The 22,399-nt window shown below is 40.7% G+C and overlaps 2 protein-coding genes, 1 long non-coding RNA gene and 8 other non-coding genes across 13 annotated transcripts in view; 1 reads left to right on the top strand and 10 right to left on the bottom strand.

Moving 5' to 3' along the window:
* The window catches only part of CEP295 (centrosomal protein 295), a 43,509-nt gene extending 34,306 nt beyond the window's left edge, over positions 1-9,203 (top strand). The window contains exons 21-29 of the mRNA XM_036388112.1: positions 438-598; positions 829-982; positions 3,054-3,697; positions 4,318-4,491; positions 5,564-5,681; positions 6,437-6,643; positions 7,232-7,340; positions 7,853-7,952; positions 8,790-9,203. Coding sequence (XP_036244005.1) covers positions 438-598; positions 829-982; positions 3,054-3,697; positions 4,318-4,491; positions 5,564-5,681; positions 6,437-6,643; positions 7,232-7,340; positions 7,853-7,952; positions 8,790-8,837 — 1,715 coding nt within the window. The 3' untranslated portion in view covers positions 8,838-9,203. The remainder of the gene's footprint in view (positions 1-437; positions 599-828; positions 983-3,053; positions 3,698-4,317; positions 4,492-5,563; positions 5,682-6,436; positions 6,644-7,231; positions 7,341-7,852; positions 7,953-8,789) is intronic.
* Positions 9,204-9,689: 486 nt separating this feature from the next.
* LOC129046615 (uncharacterized) lies at positions 9,690-16,302 on the bottom strand. Of its 3 annotated transcripts, XR_008508247.1 has the most exons (8): positions 16,250-16,302; positions 14,909-15,038; positions 14,513-14,557; positions 13,587-13,623; positions 13,203-13,271; positions 11,480-11,551; positions 10,584-10,656; positions 9,690-9,944 (listed from the first exon to the last, which is right to left on the bottom strand). It is a non-coding gene; the product is annotated as an uncharacterized LOC129046615 (long non-coding RNA). The 3 variants fall into 3 exon arrangements; XR_008508246.1 differs by lacking the exon at positions 16,250-16,302 and having other exon boundaries at positions 14,508-14,557; positions 14,909-16,241; XR_008508245.1 differs by lacking the exon at positions 16,250-16,302 and having other exon boundaries at positions 14,909-16,240.
* Positions 10,411-10,540, bottom strand: LOC118693944 (small nucleolar RNA SNORA25). Its single transcript, XR_004981348.1, has one exon. It is a non-coding gene; the product is annotated as a small nucleolar RNA SNORA25 (small nucleolar RNA).
* Positions 11,698-11,839, bottom strand: LOC118693936 (small nucleolar RNA SNORA8). Its single transcript, XR_004981346.1, has one exon. It is a non-coding gene; the product is annotated as a small nucleolar RNA SNORA8 (small nucleolar RNA).
* On the bottom strand, positions 12,542-12,673 carry LOC118693962 (small nucleolar RNA SNORA18). The gene has a single exon (XR_004981351.1). It is a non-coding gene; the product is annotated as a small nucleolar RNA SNORA18 (small nucleolar RNA).
* LOC118693922 (small nucleolar RNA Z40) lies at positions 13,346-13,418 on the bottom strand. The gene has a single exon (XR_004981343.1). It is a non-coding gene; the product is annotated as a small nucleolar RNA Z40 (small nucleolar RNA).
* On the bottom strand, positions 14,105-14,236 carry LOC118693950 (small nucleolar RNA SNORA1). Its single transcript, XR_004981349.1, has one exon. It is a non-coding gene; the product is annotated as a small nucleolar RNA SNORA1 (small nucleolar RNA).
* On the bottom strand, positions 14,678-14,816 carry LOC118693930 (small nucleolar RNA SNORA8). The gene has a single exon (XR_004981344.1). It is a non-coding gene; the product is annotated as a small nucleolar RNA SNORA8 (small nucleolar RNA).
* On the bottom strand, positions 15,144-15,271 carry LOC118693974 (small nucleolar RNA SNORA40). Its single transcript, XR_004981353.1, has one exon. It is a non-coding gene; the product is annotated as a small nucleolar RNA SNORA40 (small nucleolar RNA).
* Positions 16,303-16,439: 137 nt separating the features above from the next.
* On the bottom strand, positions 16,440-16,511 carry LOC118694004 (small nucleolar RNA SNORD5). Its single transcript, XR_004981362.1, has one exon. It is a non-coding gene; the product is annotated as a small nucleolar RNA SNORD5 (small nucleolar RNA).
* A 1,163-nt stretch (positions 16,512-17,674) lies between these two features.
* Positions 17,675-22,209, bottom strand: TAF1D (TATA-box binding protein associated factor, RNA polymerase I subunit D). The gene is made up of 7 exons (XM_036389171.2): positions 22,188-22,209; positions 21,971-22,043; positions 19,923-20,171; positions 19,372-19,819; positions 18,928-19,103; positions 18,307-18,364; positions 17,675-18,007 (listed from the first exon to the last, which is right to left on the bottom strand). Exons 3-7 carry the CDS (start codon positions 20,156-20,158, stop codon positions 17,900-17,902), a joined length of 1,026 nt encoding a protein of 341 aa, XP_036245064.1. The 5' UTR covers positions 20,159-20,171; positions 21,971-22,043; positions 22,188-22,209; the 3' UTR covers positions 17,675-17,899.
* Positions 22,210-22,399: the final 190 nt, after the last annotated feature.

Below are 22,399 nucleotides of genomic sequence, written 5' to 3'. Positions count from 1 at the left end.
AGGTGTTTAGCTGCTCTTTGAACATCATGTGCTACATCCATCCTCTAATCATCCTTGTGCCTCTTCATTGGTCTTGTTCTGTTGTGAGTTTTGTACTGAGAAACCCACACTAATTCTGAGGCAGTCTCACAAGAGCTGAACAGAGAACTTACAGACTTCACCTTTTCATTTAAAGAATAATAAAATTGAATCAAGGTAGCACTTTCTTACTGCTTTTTATACTTGCATTGTGTCAAAGAATTTGATGCTGTAAAGATTTCATTTTTCAGCTGGTATTTGTATACCTGCAGAATTCTATAGGCTTTATTTACTGTATGTGGAAACAACTTGTGATGTGTCCATTGTTGGAGGTTTTGGAGGTTTTTTGTTTGCTTTTTTTTTTTGTTTTGGGGGTGGGTGATGTTTGTTTGTTTTTAAAATAACCTCTTCTCTTATAGCTCTAGCAACTGAACTCTGTTTTCCTGAAATGGAGGGACCTTTTCCAAACTTCCATCACCAGATCTTTCGACCTTTGGAACCAAGTGTTGACTTCGATACATCGTCATCATCATCCTGTTCTCAATACAGAATTTCCCAACACAGTAGAGAATTTAGCAAGGTACTGCAGAAAAAACTCTGGTGGAGGAAATGCTTTGGCTGAAGATTTTTGTAAGATTTAAATGTATAATCCCTATACTATATAGAAAAAAACACAGTGCATATTTTGTGTATGTAGATTGCTGGTTGTAGCAGAAAACATAACCTAAAAATCAAAAACTACCTTTTTCTTTTTATCCTTCATATTTCTGAGAAAATTTATCTTAAATCAAATTTTTTTTATGCCACTAGACTTCAGAATTTTCTACAGAAAGTCCAAATGTGTCTGCATTTCTAGAAGAAAACTCCAGTCTGAATGGACAAAGAAGCAGTCTGCCTTCTACTCTTGAAGCAAATGGGCAAAACATTTCATCAGAAGGGTTGGTTAGAGAAAATGTTACTCTAGGTATGTTCAGTGTGGTTTTCAAAATCAGCTTTGTGCCAGTATATAAATACCAGCCCTTAATGTGGGTTTGAAGTGGGGACAGATCTCACTTCCCTCTGCCCTGCTTTGAAATGTCTTAACTCCGCTGCACTCTCACACACAGTCTCCTCCACCACCTTTAATGGGAGAACTCCTAAATTTTTTAAAGTTCATTTCTTAAGCAGTTATGACTGTGATACAAAAGCAGACCAGGTATTCAGATGACTGTAATGGGTATTCTATTACTTATTCCTTCTGTGATGATTTGGTTGGCAAAGAAACATCAACTCTGGCTGAAACTGTTCTTTTTCAAGTATTTATAAATGTATATCCATTACTTTGTAAGTTTGAGTAAGGTAAGGAGGTCCCAAAAATTGATTAAAATTTTATTCATGTGTTGGAGTCTCTCTGAACTGAATCATTTGTCTTTTAAATACATTGTGTTCTTCAAGAAATAATTCCATTTTCCTTTCCCTCTGTTAAGTCACAGCAGTATACTGCACACTGTGATTCTTGGTTTGTTGACAGAACTGCCTTATCTCTCCACAAAATAAAGTGGAGGATACGACAGCAACTTTTGAGCTACAGTGAATAATTAATTTAGTGGATTGGAAGTTTATGATTAAGTTAACTGCAGCTTATAGCAGGAAAAATATTTTGTGATGTGCAGTTAAATTTAAATTAACTTGATATTTCATGTAATTCTAAATTCTAAAAAGTCTAAATGCAGCTAGTAGCAATCTAAATATTTCTGCAGCAAGAATCAGGTGTTTCAGTGTTTCAAGATGCTCCAGCAAAAAGCTGAACAGGAAACATGGCACAATAGTTTAAGTAATAGATGTAGTTATAATGTAAATGTTATTGGTCAGTTATATTTGTGACTTGCAAAGCAATAAAAAATGCTAGAGGAGGCTGACACTTCAAGATGTTGTGATTGCAGTCCCAGCAAATAGGATATAGGAAGCTCCATTCTAACTTCGAACCATTCTGTTTCTAAATTGCTTATAGAGAGAATCTTTGTGGTTTAACTGTAAAATCTTCCCATCTCTTAAGTGTTTTCATAATCCCAAACCAGTTATTGTTGTGCTTTAAAAGGAGGGGAAAAATAACATAACCAACAAACGAAGCAAGTAAAAACTGTTTGGATTGTTCAAGGAAGGCTGATATGCAAGTGCATCATGCAGAGAATATTCTGTTGATGGCTGATGTTGCAGTGTAATTCTCCCCTCCCCATTAACTGCTGTTTATCAGCAGACAATATTCTTTATACATGTAAAACTAGATATTTTCTGTGTATCAAAGAATGAAAAAAAAAATCTAAAGGAAGCCATTAAAGGTTTCTGTGGCACTTTCCATGTGTATAAAAAGCCTGGTGATAGCACAATGCTGGAGTCTGTGTAACCTTACTAGCAAACTTAGGACAAAAAAAACGTGATTTAAACAACACTGTTGTCTGTTTGGCACATGCTGTCCTGCTGAAATGCCTCCCCAGTAATTAATGTTGATACCCAGTCTTTCTCTTTGCCCAGCCTCTTCTGGGGAAAAATGGTATCTTGACTTCTATGCTCAGAAAAAGAAAATAATTTAGGTTGCAATACTGTACCTTGTAGGAACAGTAGCCTCTGTTGCACTTTAAATCTTCCTTTCTACTTTGAAGATTTTCTGCCCAAGTAATGGGTTTTTTTCTGGTTTAGAGACATTGTTGCAGGCCCAAAAGAGACTCAGAGGACTTCCATTTATAGAGTATGAGCTGTAAAATGTTCTGGCTTCCAGTGTAGCTATGTCAGCACCATCACAAAGTCCATCCCTAAACATATTCTAAGAAGCAGCAAGTGTTGTTTCTTGAAGTTTTGTGTACAGTGATGGAATAATCTTCTGTAATGTTAATGGCATTATGTTTGAGGAAGCTTTAGCAGTTTTTTAAACAAAATGTTTCTTCCTTTTTATTAGACTTCTTGTTATACATTACTGAAAAATCTTCTCATAGAGAGACTTAAAGTGGAAATTGTGTTTTGCTAGCAAGAAGTTTGACTTCTGACAATTTTCTAAACAGGATCTGAAGAATCTTTTCACTCACTGCAATTGGAATCTACTCTGAGTGATGACTGTCAGAATGCTGATCAGCCAGGGGATATGAACGTTGTGTCACAGAGACCTTTTGAACAAGCCCCTGGAATTAAAAACAGAGGCAATGAGAGTTGTATTTCACCTGAAAGTGCATATGAAGAGCTGTCAAGAAGTATGGGATGTATTAATCTCCAGTGTTCAGTGGAAGAACTGCAGAACAAAAGTCTGATTCACCTGAAAGAGCAAAAATCATTTTATCAACTAGATCCCATACCAGTTACAATGGATGAAACTTTCCCTCAGCAGTTAGTAAAAGAGACTGTGTCTTCTGAAAAGTTACCTTTTGAGGCATTTGGTAAGAAGAAGGATGTGAAGCTTCCTGAAAAATCATTTCATGTAGATGAAGTAAATAAAGCTGTGGAGCTGCATTCTCAGTGCAATATGGACATGAAGGAGCCAGATCAAAGCTTTCCAGAAGGACAAGGATCTCTGAGGGTTCTCAGAGAAACCAACTTGGAAGACTCAGACATCCATTTGCACCCTGTTGTACAGCAGAACAGTTCTTTGTTCCAAGGACACGAAAAACATTCTCATCCTGTGCCCAGAGGCTCATGTCATATTCCAGTCTGGGTGAGTAGAACAAATTTCCAAAAGCAGGGGTTTTGTTGTTGCACAAAGTTCCTTTAGACCTTTAATATCTGAAAGCTTGGCAAATGTTGGTTTTACAGTTCTAGTTCCTGTTTCCTGGAGTTTTGCCCTACTCCTTCTTCCAGATCCTAGCACTGAGATAACTAGCAGTAGTTTAAATGAGCTGAGTTCCCACAATGGTTGGAGAAGCTGTAGGATCCCTACTGCATCTCCTTCTCTTAGCACCAAGTCATAGAGCTCATGCAGCTGGCTCCATTTAGAAGCCTGAAGGAGGTAAATAAATTAACCAAAGCATAAGCAAACTTAAAGAAATAGCATTGATGTAGATTTAAAAAAAAATTCCCTAGAATTAAGTAATTCAAACTTGGAGAGGGGGAGTTTTTGTAGTTGTTTGATTGCTTTGGGTTATTCGTTTCAGTTTTTCGAATTCTGATATACAAATGTTCTTTCTGTATTTCATTTACTGCTTGGGGCAGGTTTTCTTTTTTCTGTATGTAAATGAGCTTCCTTTTTCTGACAATAGTTGTTGTTGTTGCTATTGCTGGAAATACTGGGTTTTTACTGTTTTTCCTTATTGATGTCTCGATTAATTTATTTTCTAGGAGACTGAGTCAGGGCATGGTATTATGGAAGAACCTGAGCTCACTCTGGTAAGCTCCAATGACATCAGTATTGTAGAATCAGACATTGAACATTCTAACCAAGAGAAAATTAAGGAGGATGCAATGGATAACTCAGCATGTGTGGATCGGTCTGAATGTAATGTTTATACTGAGGTGAGCATTATCTAATGTGATTCTGGTTTGAACTTAGTATTAATCACAGTAAGGAGAGACCCCACTGTAGCAGTTAATCCACTGTTGAAAAACAAGAGGTTGTTGTGTTCTCCAAGTTTTGTAATTGCTTTGGATCATCTTGGTTTGATGTTGTGTTTTCCAGACAGATCGAATAGATCCTAAATTTGGGATATTGCTTAGAGTCACTACCTTGTCATATTGACCTAGATAGAGTTTGAGAAGACTTGTTGCAATAAACAAAACCATCTTGCTGGTGTTTGCAAGACTGAATTGTATTTTACTAGTTGAAAACTGAATGAGAGTGTGGGATAAAGTGAAAACTACGGACTAGACAGGAAAAAAAAGGAGAATCCCCTCACCTTGTGAGATGGAGCCATACCAGACTGCAACAGCAGTTAGAGGGAAAATGAATCAGCTCTTCAAAACTGCCACACTTAATTAACCTGTGGTGTTCTTCTTGCTGCTTGCTTATATAAAGCAAAGGCTGTTGTAAACTGCAGAGGGGTGGGCTGTAGTGAGACCACAGCTTGGGTGCTGAAGCACTGATGCAGAACCAGTGTCTACAGTGTAGAACTGAGCCTGTTAGATGAACAGATTAAATCATGCACTAATTGCTAGAGCCATCTAGAGAATTCTAGAGCCATCTAGAGAATTGTAAGTGTCTAAGGATGGGATCTTATCAGGTAGCTGATACATGGGTGAGGTGGAGGTTGGCAGCTGGAGGCTGTACTGCTGCAGTGGGTGTCACCTGCCTCTGGAAAATGGGGGGAAAAGACAGAACAGGAAGAGGGGGATGGGGAGAACTGAAGAGAGCAGGAGGAAAGGAAAAGAAACTGGATTTGCAGACCTGTATTAAGAGTTTTTTAGAAAACAGCTTTTTCATACCTATTAGCAAAATCCATTTCTGGTTTTTCTTTGCATCAGGCATAAAGGCAAAAGCATGTATTTTATTTGTAGTGGGTCTATGCTAGTGGTACAGTAGTACTGCTTCACTCAAATTTGTCATACATGTTAAGCATTTCCAATCCAATCACTGATCCATTTGAAACAGGAGAGAGAATTTTTGCCACTAACTCCAGATGCAGATGATTCAGCATTCATAAGGCCTGACAGTTCTCCCAAAGCCCAGAGTCCCAACAAGAGTCACTGTCCATCACATCAGACTGCAGGTAATTATGTGGTTCTTCAATACACTGAAGTAGAAAGTATTTTTAGTATTAAAATCATCAACAAAATACACCTCTCATTTGGAAAACTCAGAGCTGCTTTTACTTAGGTAAGTGCATCCTGCTGTTCAGGCTTGGTCTGTAGTACCTTTGACCAAGGTTTAGTGTGTGTCACATTGACTTGTGTCTTCCTAGGCCAGGTTCTCTCTCATGAAACTTCAGAATCTCTGCCACTAAACTTGTTTGGTTTTGTAATGACTTAATTTTGAAAAAATATGTGCCATTTTCTGATTTGTTGTCATAATTTATGTGCTTTTGTTTATTTCTAATTTTTTGTTAGTCCCCCAAGTCATTTAGCCAAAGAATTGTCCTTTTTCCTATTCTGATGGTAGTCTGGAACAGTAGTAAAATCCTGACTTTTTTTTGTCCAAGATGAGCTGCAGTAATGTGAAGGTCAGGATTTCACAGAACTTAATTGTGTTGAGGACTTGTCAGGTCTTCATGTTCTGATGCATCCAGCTGCTTTTGATGCAGTATTTCTCAGAGCATTAGTCTGGGCAGACCTGCAGACCATTACTGGATTCCATAGGTCTGAGCTTGCTGCTGGTTCTGCAAGATGCCTCATCATTCAGTGCCATTCTCCTCAAGCCATTTACAAAAGTGCTCAAGCTCAGCATTTTAGAAATACCTTGAAATGCATGACTTATTGCTCATTGTTAAAAGTGAGAAATGTGGAGACTTTTCATTTTCTTTCACAGTGATGCTGCTGGAATTTGCAGCTACATCTGGAAGTTTACAAAAATCTTTTTTAAAAAGAAAGCAGAATTTCATCCAGGAATCTCTGAAAAGAGTAGAAGCAATAAAAAATAAGGAGAGAGAAAATGAAAAGCTGGAAGCAAGAAAGCTTATAGGAGGAAAGTCTGAGAATCTAAGAAGCAGACAGAAGGAGTCGGGTCTTCTCTCTGGTAGGTTTATGTAGGGGACAAGACACAGCATTAGATATCCCTCCAATTGCTGTTTCATATCAAAGAATAGATTTTATATAATTTTTTTTGTTGTTTGCTACATGTTTTCTATTGCAAACTGGGATATTCTTTAATTTGTTTTCTCAGGGAATCAGGGAGCTTTGTTTTCCCTCACTGTCTGGCTGCCTGTGCTGTAAAGGCCCTTAGGGGGGGCCTCTTCATATTTCACAATCAGCCCACCTTTATCATCATAAGGTGCCTCTGCAAACCACAGCTGCTTATCACAGAGCAGCCCTGTTTAGCAGACTGGTGCATCCTCTAGTGCCTGCTCCTGGAGACTTGGAGGTCAGCTCTGGAGAGCCACAGATGGCCCTAAGCACAGGCAGCAGCCTCAAGAGTGAAACTGGGGGGATTTATTTTAACTCAGGATGGCATCTCTATTGCTTCATTCTGCTAGCTTGTTTTGAGTTTTGTCATATCATTTAGAAATCTTTGGAAATATCTCATGCTTTTGAGTTAGGTGAACTAGAGATTTAAATTTAGGATATACATACAAACATATGTTTGGCTTTTTTTTTTTCCCCTTAGGAAAAAATGGTGCACTTGCCAATCAGTTGAAAAAAGTAGGAGAAGTGAAAGTATCTTCTCCAGAGAATAGGAAGTCTGGAGAAATTGAAATGCACCAGCATACATCCAGGTATTGCATGAACACAAGTGAGAGAACTCAAAAAAAAAAAAAAAAACCCATACGAAAAAAGTAGTTAATCTGTGTTTTGTGAAAGCTGCTGCTCAGTCTGTGCTCTTAAAGTTGGACCCAGTGCTGCTTAACTTTGAAGAGGTGGGAGAGGAGCCAGGTGTGTTTGATGCAGGTACCCAGTGCAGAGGTGGCACTGAGGAAGGTCACTGCTGGTGTCACCTGCTGCGGCAGCTGTGCCACTTAATGCCTGATATGGGGTGAAATTTGATGCCAAGTTCACTTGGGCACTTAGGAGCAGTAACAGGCCAACAAGTGCTGCTCTGAACAGGGAGAGGGTTTGTTTAATGCAGCTGAAAAAGAATTCAAAGTGATTCTGGATTACTGGGCCATGCAATGAAATCGTCCCAATTGCTAGCAAGTGAACCAGGGCAAAACCTTAAGCTTGTTAACCTACTCCATCTTTGCCAATTCCTTCCTACCCAGACACTGATTTTTTTTGTTTGTTTTCACAGACTTTATAATCAGCTTGCAGAAGTAAAAATCAGAAATGAAGAAAAAACAAGGCAAGAAACTTATGCTAAAAACAGAGAAAAGGCTAAAGAGTTTCAAAAGGTAATGATAGTTTCCTACAGTGTCCTCTTGCCCTTTGGTCTCTTGATTTCACAGAGCTTCCAGAGTAATTGAGATGTGGTGTGAATGGAGCTGAAATGGAGACCCTCAAACGAGTCTGGATGTTAAATGATGCCATTGGTACAGCCTGTACAAGAATTTTCTTGTGAAAAACAGCTGAGCTCAAGTTTTCTCTAAAAGGCATGTCTGCCTCAGGCTGAATTTTATGACCTGAGCTTGAGCAAAAAGGCTCCAGCTGCTCTAAAGTCTGTAGCAAAATAATAACTTGACCAAACTTCTATTTTTAAGGTAGCATTCTGGGTTTGGTGGTTTTTGGGCTGCTTTGACTACTCTAGGGAGGGTGAGATTCTGGGCATGCCCAAACTTAAAAGGTGCAAGAATCTTGGGGTTTTGATGGCAGTTGTTGTGGAACAGGGTTGAACAAAGGGCCTTGGGCTTGTCAATTCCCCATTTCCTCTCCTGCACCCCAGACAAACAAAAGGAAGGAAATGCTGGATAATCCTCACAGGCTGTGACTACTATAGGGGAATTTAGGTCCAATTCCTGCCTTTAGCCCTGACCAGCTCCCCTGTTTTGTGGTGGAATGAGAGTGGCTGCTCTTGTTGCAGTGCTTTATAGAGATTCCTTCTTAACAGAAAAGAGGAATATGACCACCTTCCCCCTGCTGTGTAATCTGTGGCCTCTCTGGAACAGAGGCACTGCTGTCCAGTACAGCACTGCCCATTCCTGTTCTGGTTACAGGCAGTTCCCAGGCATGCTGGCTTTAGGGCAGCCACTTCAGCTTCAGTACTGTGGTCTCATGGTTTGTTGTATTTGCAGAAAATGCTGGAGAAACTGCGGGCCAAGAAGACTTGGAAAGCCCCATGACAGGGAAAGACTTTGAGCAACAAGGGCACACGGTGGTGTTGGTACAATCCAGGCCCCTGGGTGCTGCAGCCTCAGTGGTGAATTGTGAAGCCATTTAGGAATCCTCAGCTTTAAGCTGTAGGAACACTGAGTCCCCTAACCCCTGTGGTCCCCTGTTCAGAGCTCACCACAGCTGCAGGTGGACTGAAGAAACAATGCTTTCTTCATTGTTTGTCTCAGACTGAGTTACTGGCCTGAAAGGCTTTTCTTACATGTTAATATTTCAAATAGATTTTGTAAGTTTTGTAATATACATGTATAAAATGTTTTTAAATAAAGTTTTAAGGTTATTTGAATCTCTGGGGAAAAGGACCTTTCTCCTGTAAAGCTGGAGTTTTTAGTCTATTCTTTGCACTGTTTGATTTAAGACTAGCAGTATGGTTTCCTGCAGTCACAAGGTACATCTTAAAGCACTTAATGGGAGAACTAAAAACTTACTTCTTCCAAAGAGATGTTTTCTATCCCTGTTTTATCAGCTAAGCACACATCAATTAGGTCAGATTCAAAGCACAACTTTTGCTGTAAATTTAGTTATTAACAGGTGCAGTACCAAGGGCTTTTCATTAATGCTCTTTCTGGTTAAAATGCACCACAGCAAGTCATGGAGTAGGTAGGAATGGGGAAGAGACCTTTAAAGGTCCTGCTTAAAGCTCCAACAAGATTGGCCTGGAGCATTCTCTGCTCCAGGAAGAACACCAGCTCTGAGCCTATTCACAGGAGGTGCTCCATCCCTGTGCTCATTTTTGCAGCCTCCTCTAACTCTACTCCAAGGAAACTCCTAGAAAGCTGATTTTTGATGAATCAACTCTACACTTCTTTTCACTCATTTCTTTTAATCTGGAGCAGTTGACATGTACTGCAGCAGCAAACCATAAGCCAGATCCAGTCTGTTAAACTCCATGGAGTCAGGTGGAGGCTGTAATACTGGGATTATTACAGCATGAAGTAACAAGTTAAAATGAATGTTTAATTCAAAAAACTGCAATAAACACTCTAGGGACGGTTCTTTCTTTGTCTGGAACACCTGTGCAGTTCTTTGGAGCAGGCTTGCATCAACATCAGCAGGACCTAAGAGAGGAAAAATATCTATTAACATTTTCTATCCAAATAAAAACAACTTTTCTAATATCCAATCTAAACCTCTCCTGGCACAAGTTGAAGTCATCTCCTCTAATTTTTGTTAATTGGCAGGCCAACCCCCACCTCACTACACGCTCCTTTCAGGGGGTTGTACAAAGCAGAAGACTCCCCCTGTGCCACCTTCTCTCCAGCTCCCTCAGCTGCTCCTCATGAAACTTGGTGCTCAAGTTTCCCTTCCCCAGCTCCACTGCCCTTCTCTGGACACACAAACAGCAACTGGGCTGCAAGACTGCTCAAACCACAACTGTAGCAACCCTGTTCCTTAATGCCCCATGCTGCAAGTTCTTGCTTCAGAATGGAACTGAGCAGCCTCTCCTCCACATCAGCATCAAAAAACCCTGAAGGCAGCTGGGTAAGGCCCTTTTCCAGGCCAGGGGGCCCAACTACACGAGGTGTTATCTCCTCACAAATAGACCATAGCACACACAGAGTGTCCACGGCATCCTGCAGAGGATTTCAATATGCGGTCACCGCGTTAAGAGCTGCTGGTTTTTCAGCCACGCAAACCCTCTTTGAAGTGACCTTCAATTTTTTTACAGTCTCAGCCTTTTTGGTAAGTGCCCTTACCTTCACACTCTCTTTGCTAGCTCCCACATGGTGTTTCTCATGCCTCTGACAGGCAGCAACTTGATGGCAGACCCTAGGAGTTAAAAGAGTTGGGTTGGGTTAGTACAGGGGAAAGTGCACCTTGGGTGTAAATTAGATGGAACAGCCTATGTCTCCTGTTCTTGCTTCTGTTTCAAAGAACCAAACTCAGCAGGAGCTCTGGAATTAAATCAGCAAATCACTTAACTGGAACTTTTGCTCCCCTGTAGCTTAAGTGTTGAAGATGCCCAAGGATACATCCCTACACCTCAGGCAGAACTTGCTCTTAACAGCAGCAGGGAGTATTGTGTCCTTGACCCGTGTTAAAGCTTTATGCCCAGCAGACTTGGTGCCACCTCCTGTGGCAGCAGAGGAGTCTGGTGGATTTGCTTTATGGTCATGTCCACAGCTCACCAGAAACAGTAACATCCCAGCAGCCTTGGTAATGACCAGATACTCCTCTCACTGCTCTTACAGGACTTCAGTGAATAGCCCAGGTGCCCATGTTTTCCAGTGAAGGACCAATCAATCCTGCCAATACACAACCCAAGTTGTGAACAAGCCTCAAGTATGGCACAAACTCCAAGTACTGAGGAATTCCTCACAGCCAACAGCAGTTAATTCAGACACCTGTACTACAAATGGCTGCACAACTGTGACTGCAGTTTTAAGTATAAATACACACAAGAATGACTCACAGATAAGTGATCTCCTCAGATACGGCCAAGATCTGCAGTGATCACTACCCAGTAATCTCTGGTACCCACAACCATTTCTACACTTAGTTCTACAACAGTTTAGTAGTTCCCATGTTTACAGTCATACAAAGCTAATACACCAAATGTAAAATCATATGGAACTAGTAACTGAGTGCTTACCTGTCAAACAAATTGCTTCCATGTTTTTAACTCAGGGAAATTCAATTCACTTCATTCTGTATCCTCAAGCACCTGTTAGAAAGAATTGAATGCACTTGCTGAGTTCCAGAGCCCACTAGCCAGTTTTCACACAGATAATCAAAATGAAGACAAATTAAAACATTTATTTTTATTTATTACATGAAAATAAGTACACTGAAATCCCTTTAGAGGTTAAAGATTGTTTCAGCAAAAATACCTGGTTTAACAGGCACAGCAGACTGAAAATGAAGGATGCCAAATGCTGCACTGGTGTAGCACTGCTTTTTGAACATCCCACCAGGAGAAGGCTGCTGGGTGCACAGACTTTCAACCACCACAGCTTGTTTTACATTTGAGCTTCTTGCATGCACCAGGCAGTAAGAGGTACTCTCCACAGAACTGCCGTGCAGCTGAGCTGGAGAACAGACTAACATCAACAGCAGCTTCAGAATTCTCCTGTGTGAAGATTTGTACTTTTTCCAGAGTACTTTGCTTCTTTTACTTTGAATTCTTTGTTCTGTAGAACAGAATCCAGGGATTTTAACAGTATAGCAGTAACTTGGCTGGACTGCTCAGAAATTAACTCTTTAAACCCCATACTTGAAGAAATTAACCAAATATTGCTGCTCAGTATGAAACTGTGGAGCATCCTTATACAAAAAAAATGCAGCAAGTTTAATGAAGTTACTTCATAACATACATAGCAGTGCTGTCTCTTCTTACCTACAGCCACTGAAACAAGAAATAATCACTCCTGCATGATTAGAGGCGAGAATAGACTTGTTTCAAGCCATCCAGAAAACAAGCAGCAAAAAAATTGTTTAGGCAAGTCAGGTGCCTACACAAAAACCTGGGCAAGAGACAAAGTTCAGCCAATGTAATTCAGAATGTCAGTTGCACCTGAAGTCCCAGAACAGACTGAATTTTTACTCCAACTAAGCTTTTCCATTTGAATCACTTTTTGGTTTGTATTCCAAGCATGTTGCAGTACACCTAAAGGAGAACACTGGGCATCCTGCATTCCTCAGATTGTATGCTAACATTTGTCTTGCAGTTTTATCCCACAGAGCTAACAGGTAGTTCAGTGGGTAAAGCCAAACCACAAGTTTAATCTGTGAGGCGTTTCCAACGACATGAACCTACAGGAAAGATCCCATCGGGATAGACCTCAACACTTCTGGTGCTACAAATTAACACAAGAGATAAGAAACCAAAATCAAGCAGACTGGAAAGTACCTGGTACAGATCACAGTGTCATTTATGTTGTTTTAAGACATTCTGGAGTAGGAAGAGGGTGAGATACGCTAGCACCTCCTTCATATTAGCAAGTTTTTAATTACAAGTTAAGTTACCTGAGAAGCAAACATCAATGGGAATTATCTACAGAACTCTGCAGAATCCTCCCTCTAAGTTTCCTACTGAGTGTAACTTACTGGTCAATGCAAAACTATCAGTTAAAGCAGTTAACCTGTTCATCTCGTTTGTGACTGAGGAATTTATATGAACATTCCTTGGGCAAACTTAGGTTACAATAAATTCTTCCTTTAACAGAATGAACAATCCATTAAGATATAGTAGTGTAATGTTGAAAACAGTCCCTGAAACCTTCACAGTAAGCTTGGTCTGAGAGACTCCTGGCCTACTGAGGACCAGAGCCCCTCAGTCTTTAAGGTATAGGCAGAATTTCAGATGTCACACTAACCCTTGAAACAGCTTCAGACTTTGTGAAATGGCAGCCTGCATTTCTTTCTTCTTCACTTTCTCTAAGTACCTGCAACCAGGAAAGAACAAGTAAAGTTACAAACCAGCATACAAATCAGCAGAACCTACAATAGTATTAAGTAAATTTGTTCAGAAAGGCTCTTCTCATTCACTCTCTTCAGAGCAGTTGAACATTTTGCCAATCATCACAACAATTTTCTCACAGCATTCTTAAGTTTGGGGAAAATAAGCTCTCATGTTTTCTGAAACAACACTGCATTTTCTCAGTAAGAGAGGAGCAGCAGTATAACCAGCTCACCAAGTTAAAGACAGGTAGCTGACCTGAAACAGGTAAGGGTAAAAAAAACCAGGGACACAAACTTACCAAGATGCTAGTTCAGACCTGACATCAGGTGAACTTCCTAAAACAAAATAAATTGTTGTATCTTAGTAATACTTTTAAGTTTCCTCAGTATTTTAGCAGTTCATCAAGACTTGAGTGCTTTAATCTCCATATGAAGCCAGGCAGAGTAGTCCAGTTACACTGGCTGAATGCTGATGACACAACAAAGCACTTCATCTGCCATCAAACCACAGCCCAGTTTATCACACAACTACCAACAAGGCCCATCTGCACCTGAAGAGACCGGAGCACAGAAGGTAAAACTAAGGGAGTTACCTCACAAAGAAAGCATGGAAGAGACCATTGTAAGACACCTTAAAAATATGCTTTTAATAAACCATCTACAGGAATTCAGCACTGCAAGTATTTTTTCTCTACTGCTAATTCTACTTCTTTTAGTACACAGGATGCAGAATTGAGGCACATTAACTCACATTTATGCTTAGATTTCACAGTAGCTGCATTTTTAAGTATGTTTGCAGAATTGTCCCACTAAGTGAATTTGTTACAGGTCTCATTGTCACCACTGCAATTAAGTGTACAGCGAGGAAAGCAGAACCTGTTACTCTTCTAGCCACGTTTTCCAATTCAGACACACTGCAGGTTGTGTCTAGCTGCTGAAGAACGAGGCATAAAAACTCCACAATGTCTTTACAATAGCCTGGGTTTTAAACCTAGCCAGGTAACTCGGAAAGAAACCTGTCTCTAGTGGTCATCTGGAGCTTGGATTTTTTGTTGTTTCAAAATACTTTTTCTTATCAAAAGCAGCCAAGAAGTTAAGACTTGAGCTTTTACCTTCATACAACTACCACCACCTAGGAAAAAACCCAACTGTTTCCTCAATACTTATGTATATATATATATTGTAATACTTATGTATATATTATATATTGTAATACTTACAATACCTGAGTAGAGGCTTTCCAATCTGTTCCACACATCACAGGGATGCCCTTTTAAGAAAAAATATTTTGGAACAATGTCATTAGTTTAACTATACTTTTATCCTGTAACAGTTTAACAGTTTTCTGATGTTGTATTTGAAGATCTTCCCACTAATAAACACTAGATCTACTTGTTTCAACAGAAATACCAAGTTTAACCAGCACATCTGCATGAAAACCAACGATGCCAGCTGTTGAAATACTGTAGCACTGCTTTTTGAACACCTCATCAGGAAGACACTGCTGGGTGCAGATACCATACAGTGCAAAAATTAGTCTGATTACTTGCTGTGGGAATAGCACTAAACTGTAGAAACCCAATGGTCTTATGCTGAAGCTCAGAAGAAACACAAAGCTCACCTCTTTTGCTACCATGCTGCACAGATGTCCACTGAAGTAAAGGATTTGTGAATTAGGTCAGCAAACAGCCTTAAGAACTCAAGAGATCCCCAAGTAGTTACAACTGCTGCTGCAGTGTGAGTGCGTTCATCTGCGAAGAAAGATACAACCAAACTACACTTCTGAAAATTCACAACACCAAACTCTAGATTGATCAGTATTTAAATGAATGAATGCCATTTGAGGCCATGCAAATATTGTCCCTTCATATAAGTAACACAACTAATACATTCATCAGCTGTGGGTTGCAAAAGAAGGGTTTTTTCTAAGCACTAGGTTCCAGGTTTTTTGTCTACAGCAAAAGACAAAACCTGATCAAGTGCTGGAACAGAGTGAACACATTTATTTTTTTTACTATTTTTAAAACAGCATTTGAAGCTACTTCCCAACCGACTACATACTTACTGTTAGCAGCAGCAGAAGCTGACGGTTACCACACTTGGCAGTCCCAGAGACAGGTAGCTTGAGCCAAGGGAACTGTGGTGAGGAGCTCAGAACCACATACACTCCTTGGAACAACGTACACTGTGCCCACCTGATGTGCTCCTAATGCAGTTCTCTACCTACAGCCATGGCCAAGTGAGATGTCTGCTCCTATCCTCTCACTCAAGAATGTTCCTGTAAGGTTTCACTACTGGCCAATCCTCAGCTCAGTGTTTCCCATGTCTATGGGGTTTTCCTATGCTAGGTGATCTCTTCCATGCTATTCCCTACGTTGTCCCAAGCCATGCAAACTTGGCAACATCCTACAGTAAGAAGCCTTCACAGCCATGTACATGCTAGACTACCAGCTGCTCTCTGCTGTCCCTCCTGTTCTTGCAAGAGAGATGAATTAAGATGGAATTTTACTCCAGGGAAGCCACCAGAAGCTACAGCTGTTGATACACCCTGGTACAGAAAGTGTGGGTGAGGCACCACAAAGACACTGAGGGGAAAGTAGTTCCTCAACATCTTTAGCAGAGAAAATTCCAGGCAGTGTTGTCTAAACCAAATCAGACAAAGCTGCAGCATTTGACCGAAGGTAAAGCTTTTGTTTTTTTAAAAAACTGCACTTTCAAGTATTCAAAAACTCAAGTTTTTGTTCAAAGAGAGGCTACAGGCTTTTATTTTGGTCAAACTGATGAAAGGTATGTAGCACTGAACTCATACCCGGGAATTTTCACACTCATAAGCTGCTCAGCTGTGGAGCACTGTAATGTGTTTATTTTAACTATGGAGCACTGCCTTTTCAAAAGCTTTTGTGAAATAATGCAAAAAAGGCTACCTGAAGGAAACAAAACTGAGACCCAAGTAACATCTTACCTTATGCAGCAAGAAAACCAAGACATATTTCATCTTCCAAAACAACATAACTAGAAGAGAAAGAAAAGCAAAGTGATAAAAACTGTCATATACAGTCAAATAACTCAAAGTTACTTAAATCAAAGCTTGATTTTGGCAATCAATTTAGCAGCTGTGATAAGCTTGATTTTTATGTATAAATTTATCCAGTTCTAATCAGAATTGAAATTTAGTTCATTTCTGAGTCACTCAACAGTTGAACAGCTGAATTAATCACATGAACTGCAGAATGAACAGGACTCCACATACCCCTCACTATGCCCTAGATCCAGGATGAGTCTTTCAAGCCTTTAAGTATTTCTCAGGGAGACACCCAAAGAGTTACATTTAGCCATTAATGCTGGACCACTTTTAGTTGTGATCTTTAAATGCTGAAGGGTAATTTCTGCAGACCTAGAGCTATCAAGCTGCATTTGGGAAATTTCCTTAGAGAGATCTGGGACCTTAATTCAAGCATGTAAATAACACAGCTTGACTTGCTCTCAATATTGAGCACCTACTGCAAACCTCCTGAGACTGTCAGTTTCATCTGAAGGAAATTTAATAGCAGACAAAGCCTTTTTTGCTCCCTCAGCACAGATTACTTTTACCTGCTGAACAGCTGTCAGTTAGCTGCTGACAACAGTACCTGAGTAAGGCTGTGAGGTGACTCCTTTTTTAATCTTCCTTATTCACAAGTCAACATTTTAAACATTTATTACTTCAGCTACCAAAACTGCTGCAGGAGGTCTCAGTGATATTTAGACCACTTCTAAACACTAGCCATGTTTCCTACTGACTAAAACACCTTTGAGAAAGGTATTTGCATCTGGGGCAATGCCTGGCAAGTACTATTAATAAAGAGCTTTTAGCTTCTGCTAAGTCATGTTCACATCAGAAACCATTCTGGACAGAAGGGGGAAAGAGGGAAAAAGTAATTTTTAACCCAAGATTTACTATATTGCCAGTTATTTTTACAATAATGTACAACTTCAGATTATTGTATGAGATTAAGGAGCAGAGAATTCGTTTTCTGAGAGTTTATTCCACATGGAATAGACAATCTCAATCATACAAAATTGGATTTGATTATCATTCAAATACATTAACCACATTTTTAATAGACTTTTGTCAAAATCAACCAACCACTTCTGCATTTTTATGATTGGCTTGCATTAATCTTTAATTCTTTCTTCAACCCTTTAACTTCTAAAGTATTTCAAGCCTGCACCTCTAAGACAGAAAAACAATCTCTCAAGGACCACCCACAAAGGAATCTGCTATGAAAGAAAGGCATCTAAACTGCCCTTTTAACTTGAGCATACCGATGTATACGTGCTTTTCTATATACACATAGATAGAGAACAGCACAGTAGACACTTGAAAGCTATAAGCACGAGGACAAGTTATTCTATTTTTGTAACTGTCTGAGACACAAGCCCAATATACTCACAGTAAGGCAAATGTGCCTGGGCAGCTGGGTGGAGAGCTGAACACTGATTCCAGACCAAAGTTTTAAACCAAACAGGCCCATGAAAAGGTAGCTGAGGAATGACCACTGCCACCTCATTGTCCATTTGCTGTTCACCAAGGTGAGCCTTGCAGAGGCACAGAGTTCTCTTCAGCACCCTCTTATTCATCCACTATTTCAATCACTTCAGGTGTTTTGGCATGTTTTCTTCGTGGCTTTAACTTCTTTTTTTTGGGAATTGTGCTGCTTAGAATAAAAGAGCTGTTCTCCTAAGAAAATGGAAGACAGAAGTAGAAACAAGTCTAGTTTTGAGATACTTATATAAGATTTTAGTACTACATTTTTGGATGTTAAGAACTCTAGAGAACTGCAGAATTCCTATAATTGCAGCATTACATTGAAGACAAGTGTGGACTACGAACCTCCTTCTGCACTAACATCAGAATTCAGAGGTTACACAACTCTGGATCTAAGCTCAAGAATTAAATACTGAAGATATTATCTACTAATTCTTTAACTTCAGAACAGGAAGTCTAGAGCATTTCTGAGTTAAGGAGTGCTTACTTACCACTACTCTGGCATCAAGTTGTTCCTGAGTATCAGAATTCAAGCTGTCCTCATCATCACTGAAAAAAAAATAGTTTAAACTGTTTACTTTTATAGAACCTTAAAATGTATTAACTACAAGCCCTTAAGTGAACAGTAGCTGAAAGACAGCATTTTACCTTTAGCACTGTCTTTTTGGCTTCCTAAAGGTTATCAGTGTATTTACAACAGCAAGTATTCTTTACTTTACGATCTTCTTATTGCACTAAGCTAATTGCTCAACCCCTGAAGACCAAAGATAACACTCTGGTTTTTAATAATGTAAAAAGGTATTAAAATTATCCTTTAGTATTTGTTTTAGAACACTGCATTTTATTTGGGATAACATTAGAGGAGTGCATTTCAGCAAACACTTTAATTTCTACCAACAATTATCAGTCTTCAGATCAAATTTTAAAAAATTCTTTCTGTGAGAACTTTTATATTACCATCTACAAACACAGAATACCCCAAAAGATAGCGCACTTTGTTCCCAAAATAAACAATGCTTTCATAGGTTAAAAGGACAGGAGAACAACTGAACTTGATACACACACGTTTATATGTTAGTAAAGCACAAAAAAGCAAGCCAAGATGAACTTACTCTGTCTCCTCAATAGGGGAAATGGGGCCTTCATCATCTAAGTATTTGTGCTTCCGTAACACCATACACTCTTTTTCTAAGTCGTCACTGGCCTGAAGGGCTTTTAAAGCTTTTTTAAGATGTTCTTCATATTTAAGCACTTCAATGTACTTGAAATATCCCTTTGCAGCTGCTTGCTGTAGAAAAAAATACTAACGTAAGATCTTAAAAGTACCACTATAAAGCACTTACATTGTGAACTGATAATGTAACATTTTATCAACACCCATATATATTCTTGCATTGTTTGCTTTAAAAGGTAATAATTTTACAACATCAAGTATCCTGTTTAATAGAAGTAAAATCTGTTTCATTGTTTTATTCTAGTAGAAGCACAACAGACCCCATTTTAATTCACAATTTTTAGACTAAAGAAATATTTATCCTACATAACAGAGGACTTACCTCATAGCCAAGAACCATCTTTAAGGGAATATGTTTCTCCCCATAATGTTTTTCAACAAAAGGGAACTGAAAACCTCTGTCTAGAAGCCTTCTCTTTTGTTCCTGAGGTGAGGCTGTCAGTGGGGGCCTCCCTGTGGGCATGTGTGTGCTCTCATACTTTTTCTTCTTGCTCTTCCGTGCCTGTATTTTGTATTTTCGGTGTGCGGCGGCTTTGAACTTCCTTCCCCTAAAGTGATAGGCAAAAATGGCCTTCAAATTGAGTTTTGACTTCTGCTGCTTGGGAACAGCCAATGATTTCCCTGGACTTTGGGGAGACAGTGAAGAGTCTGAGGAGCTTTCATTGTCAGGTACTTCTGTACCAGATTCAGCTTGTTGCCTTGAAGATTGAGATCGCCTTTTCTGCTTTGAAGGTGCAATGGAGCACTCAGGACGAGCAGCAGAGACGTCACTGAAGAAGAAAAAAGTATTTACTTTCAAAAGAAGGTTCACTTTTAAGAAACATTACACAGGTTCTCCACAGAAAAAATTCCAGACTAGAGACAGAAGCTTACCTTTCTGAATCACTGCTGATCAGTAAAACCTCAGTTGAGGCAGCTGATGATTTACATATGCTGTTGGGATGATCTGCAGACTCCCCAGGAGCAGCCACCTTCTGCCTTGACCGCTCTGTTCCTGTACTCCTTTGCCATGAGCACACCTCAGATAGCTCCTCCTCCTGATGGCTGATCAGCTCCTGGGCATCAGGGTAATCAGAGCCAGAAGCCTGGGGCTCATCTGTATCAGTCATGTTTCAGTTTGCCCTAGAAGGCAATAAGAATTCAAGAAACTAAAAAAAAAAAATGTACATTAATCAGGCAACAAACTTTCTACTACTCCACTCCTGATCACAGGGTAAACTTAAGAACAATCCTGAGGAAACTTGAGCAGAGATTTTTCCTATGAACCATGACCAGTTACATTCTTCATACTGACATTAGTCATAGCCACTAAACTTAAGATATTCACAGCATAACTGAGGTCAGACAATTTTTGAGTCTTTTTAGTTCAGCTCTTGCCCAAAGGAACGCAAAAATCAGTGGTGCAACAGATTGTTCAGACTTACTGAGATGAATTCTGAATGTTTTAACCCTGTCTGTACTAGTTAAGTTTGCCTCCAAACAAGCACACATACACATAGCCAATGGCTTTTTATACTTGTAAGGATATTGCAGTTTCACGTCATACATAAATATTCACTTCACTGTTATTTAAAACCTTTAAATTAATCAAAGACAGTGTCATCAAGACAAGCAATGCCATTTCCCTTCTGTTCTTTTGTGGGCTCTAAGATACCTAAAATCTCCTGCTCTTAATTCATCACCCACTTATTTGGCTGTCAATAATCAGAGTCCAGCCCCAGAACTAAAATGTTATTTTCACTTGAATCTGCAAGACAACACAGTCCAGTTCTTTAGCTGCCCAAGCCTATACAAAAGGGACTGTAACACTCAGCAAAGGAACCTAGTTTTCCTCTGTATGAGCCCAAAGTTATTTTACCTGTTAGTCATTTACTAGCCCAGTAAACCTGCATCTTTCTAATTTTACTGTGCTTTTTAGAGTTTTACAAACTCATCATAATATCCATTAATATTTTAAATGGTATTACACAGTCAGCATCTGAAGACACTAGAGCAGAGTTTATCCAATGTCCTCACATAACCTGCAGCACATGATCCTGAGGGCACATGCACATAAAGCAAAGGATTAGATCCAGTCAGAATTTAGGAAAGGCAGGTCCCAACTAACCCACCTGATCTCCTTCTCTGACCAGTGTATGACGCAAAGGCTGTGGATGTTGTCTGCCTGCATTTTAGTAAAGCTTTGGGACAGCATTTCTCACAGCATTCTCCTGGAGGAACTAGCTGGTCATGGTTTGGATGGGTGCACTGTTCATTGCATGAAAAACCTGATGGATGGCTGGGCCCTGAAAGTGGTGCTGAATGGAGTTATATCCAGCTGGTAGCTCGTCTTAAGGGATCAGCGCTGGGGCCAGACCAGTCATGTCCACAAACGACCTCAAAAAGGGGATTAAGTGCACCCTCATTCAGCTGGCAGGTGACACCAAGCTGGGTGGGAATGATCTGCTGAGAAGCAGGAAGGCTCTGCAGAGGTGTCTGCACAAGATGAATTTGATTGAAGCCAAATGAGTGAGGTTCAACAAGGCAAAGTGCTGGGTCTTGCACTTGGGTCACAGCAGAAAAGGCCCTGGGGGTGCTGGTCAACTGTAGCCCAGTATGGTCCAGGGTGTGCCTAGGTGGCCAAGGCCAATGCCATCCTGGCCTGTATCAGCAATAGCAGCGACAGCAGGACAAGGGCAGGGATTGTCCCCCTGTACTAAGCAGTGGTGAGGTCTCACCTCAAACCCCGTGTTTCATTTTGGGCCCCTCACCACAAGAAAGACGCTCGTGCCAGCTTTGCTATGCCTTTGAAGGAACATTGCTCACGCTGGCTCACCCACGGCCTGACAAACACGAAGCCCAGAAACGAAACCAACCAACGCCAGAGCCAGGACTGCGGCAGCAATGCCCCTCTGAGCGCACAGGCCCTGCCGGGTACTCACAAGTCGCAGCTCAGCATCTTTCGAGGTCTCTACCGCAGCTCCGGCATGCAGCGCTGGCACAGCACGCAGATCCCTTAGGGAAGAAAAGCAACCATATAAATTTGCTGAAGGCCTAACAAAGGCACCCGGCGCACCCCTCGCCAGGCTCGGCTGCCAGCAGCGCGCCGGGGCCAGCGCCACGGCAAGGCCTTTCGAACGCGGGCAGGCACCAACGCACCACGGGCCGGGAACACCGCTCCCACGGGGCCCCCCACCGACCACCGCCACACGCCCCGGTCCTCGGGGCACGACTCCACACCGCCCGGACTGTCCCTCCAGCCCCGGCTTCCGCGGTCCCAGGGCCCCAGCAGCGCGGATGGCGGCGGATCCGCCCGCACAGACCGACCCACCTCCGCCCGCCGCTGCCCTGCCGTAAAGGACGCACAATTC

The sequence above is a fragment of the Molothrus ater genome, chromosome 2, assembly GCF_012460135.2.
Source record: "Molothrus ater isolate BHLD 08-10-18 breed brown headed cowbird chromosome 2, BPBGC_Mater_1.1, whole genome shotgun sequence".
NCBI lineage: Eukaryota > Metazoa > Chordata > Aves > Passeriformes > Icteridae > Molothrus > Molothrus ater.
Note: the sequence above shows the minus strand (reverse complement) of the source record. Positions and strands in the feature narration are given on the sequence as shown.